The 3,012-nt window shown below is 36.2% G+C and overlaps 1 protein-coding gene across 1 annotated transcript; it reads right to left on the bottom strand.

Annotated features, from left to right (window-relative positions):
- Positions 1 to 1,154: 1,154 nt before the first annotated feature.
- Positions 1,155 to 2,123, bottom strand: PCOAH_00041590 (Uncharacterized protein; the record flags this gene model as incomplete). Its single annotated transcript, XM_020060947.1, has 1 exon — positions 1,155 to 2,123. One exon carries the CDS (start codon positions 2,121 to 2,123, stop codon positions 1,155 to 1,157), a length of 969 nt encoding a protein of 322 aa, XP_019916115.1.
- Between the last annotated feature and the right edge of the window lie 889 nt (positions 2,124 to 3,012).

The raw sequence follows: 3,012 nt of genomic DNA, 5'->3' as shown, positions 1-3,012 counted from the left end.
CCAGCTGCATACCCTTGAGGCAACTAATCTGTTTATATTGTTAAAGGAACGGAAAAAAAGTGGATCAACAGGAACTGCTCAGAGTTAGCACAACAATGGGGACTATGCTAGGTCCCATTATTATTGCATCGACCAACAACATTTTTCCTCCTCCTTTTACTCGTCACAGCACTGTTTGTTTACACATAAAAATTATAAATAATTGAGGCTTTTTCCTTGTTTAGAAGTCAGATTTTTTAAAAAAAAAAGTACACATGTATCGCGATATATATATATATGTATTTGTTTATTTTTTTTATATACATATATGCATACATGCATATAACTAAATTATGTTTTGGTTTTTGTTGAGACAACATATAAATGAAAAAAATAATTTTGAATTTTTTTTTTTTTTTTTTTTTGAGAAAGTGATGGTTATTTACACATAAATGATGAAAAAAAAAAAAAAAAAAAAAAAAAAGAGGGGGGAAAGTAACAAATGATTTTATATGCTAATTTACTGAAAGAAATCGCAAAAAAAAAAAAAAAAATAATAATAAAAAAGGGGGAGGGGAAGGAAAACACATATATCATATCTGTGTTATAAATTATGACATACAAAGTTTGTAATTTAATTTTTTTAACATTTATATATGCCCATATATAAATTGTTAACGTAAAAAAAAAGGGAAGCCAAGGGGGGAGGCATACGGACATACACACATATGCGTGGTATTATATGTGTGTATGCGCGTACGTGCGGGTCCCCCTCCTTGGCCCAAATTAACAGCAACACGATTGGACTTGAAAATAATTATTTAGCGATAAAATAAAAACAATTAATTGTTGCAAATCTGAGTTGTGTTTGGACGTAAAAATATGTTTTTTTTTTTTTTTTTTTTTCTTCTCCATTTGGAATATCACGCATGGTTTGCTCCGCTGTGTTTCATTCTCCAAATTCGTTCTTTATCTTTTCGTCGTTTATTTCTTCGCTTATTGCGTCGCCTTTACGTTTATTTTTATGCCTCCACTTGAAGCATTCCCCTGTGCGATTCCGTTGCGATGAAAAAAAAAAAAAAATTCAAATGGTGCAGACCGGCGCTGCCAAATATTGCCACGGTGTTGTTCCTATTGTACGATTGCTTCAATTGCCACAACTGATGGGTTTCCCGTCACAACATAGTAAAATGCGGGTGGTCCTTTGAAATATTTATGACGTTGCCGACGACCTTGTATTCCAATGGCTGTCCGAGGAAGTTCACTTCACTCTGTTTCTTGTTCGAGCACCTGGATGAGTCATCGTCGTCCACATATTCGGAAGATGTCAAGTAATCGTTATCGGAGTTGTAATGCAGGTCGTTAAAATCGTCTGTCTTATTGGAAAAATTGATGGTCCTCTTAGTTTCGCTATTATTGGATGAGGCATTTTCCTGCGAGGAGTTTTCCTTGGTCGTGTTTGTAGTACTATTATCTTTTTTATTTTTATAATCATAGGATTTTTTCCTTGAGCTGAGGATTTTAATTGGCGTTTCAAAGTCGTAATTATTAAAAAATTCACTTGTGCTTTCACTTCCATAACTTGGCTTTGTAAATTCTTTTAATTTTATAAGTGGAGAGGAGTTTACAAAATTTCCACACATCGTCATATCGTTATAATTATTTTCTGTACAAATATTTTCCCTTTTCATTTTTTTAATGGACATACGTTTTTTTTCTTCCTTCAATTGTAACTTGGGCCTATCAGCCATGCTTCCTCCCACTGGAGTTTTATCCAACGAGGAAAAGTATTTTACGTCACTGTCATCGCATGATGGATACATACAATTATGGTAATAATTCGGGTACTCTTCATTACACGAGTGGTTATTATTTTCAGGGTTTATTTCATTACTATAAAATAAACTGTAGGCTTTCCTTTTTTTTTTTTTTTGGGACATTTCAACAGAATGTTCAGACATAATTGTGTTTATAAGATTGCTATTGAAATTGTTAAAGTCAACAACCTTCACCAGTTCGTTCGGATAACTCTGTTCTTCTATGTCGTTCCAGTTTTTATAAAGTTCCGGGTTTTCCGACTGCTTAATCCAGGCCTTAATATAGTTGTCTTCTTTGAAATTTTCATTTTGAAAAGTATTATTCATTTTATTCCCTTTTAATTTATTCACCTCCACGGGGGTGGACAGCAAAATGGGGGGTGGGGGAAAAACGGACACGGGCACGTTTAATATGCTAAGTGGGACAATCACGCTCAGTAACCTGAAAATACGGTCAAGCAAGTATACCAAGTTGAGACGTGTCCAACCTGTCGTAGTGACGTACAAATCGAACACGGCGGTAATGACAGAACGGTGCAAAAAAAACGATATATCTGCAGTGTGCTCGTGTCGATGAAATGACTTACACAAAGGAAAAGTTACAGGCAGTCACAACGAACGAGTCCTGTGACCAGCGCTGATTTGTTTCTCCAGCGATAACACATGTAAAGGTTGTTTCTCTATAACTTCGTACGAAAACGGCATAGGAAGTCCACGCAACCATGTGTTGTCATCACACGCGAAAAAGAAATTCACGAAAATAAAGGGCATTCACACATTCTTTTTTCTTTTTCTTTTTATTGTTTTCCCTTTTAATGTAATGGCGCTTTCCCCTTAAATTAAAAATTACACATACAGGCAGAAGGAAAACACGCGTGTGTAAGCATGTGCGGGTTGATACACTAGCTGATGCGTCACTTGACCTGCCACTTTATTGGCCACTTGGCCTAACTCCTGGTGTACACTTTGGCACACACTCCGACTTAGCACTTGGTGTGCCGCTTATTGTAACGCCTGTTGTACCACTGGCGCACACAGTCACACTCGCTCACGTATGTACGAATGAATGCATATGCTTACCACTCGAGCACAGATTCCCGTGGATGCTCTCTCAAAAAGTACAATATTCACATATAACTCTGGGGAGCAGGGAAACGTAAGCTTTAACTGTTGAAATGAAATCAAGTATTCGCTCGGAAAATAAACGATATGCAAT

Source organism: Plasmodium coatneyi, chromosome 12 (assembly GCF_001680005.1).
Source record: "Plasmodium coatneyi strain Hackeri chromosome 12, complete sequence".
NCBI lineage: Eukaryota > Apicomplexa > Aconoidasida > Haemosporida > Plasmodiidae > Plasmodium > Plasmodium coatneyi.
Note: the sequence above shows the minus strand (reverse complement) of the source record. Positions and strands in the feature narration are given on the sequence as shown.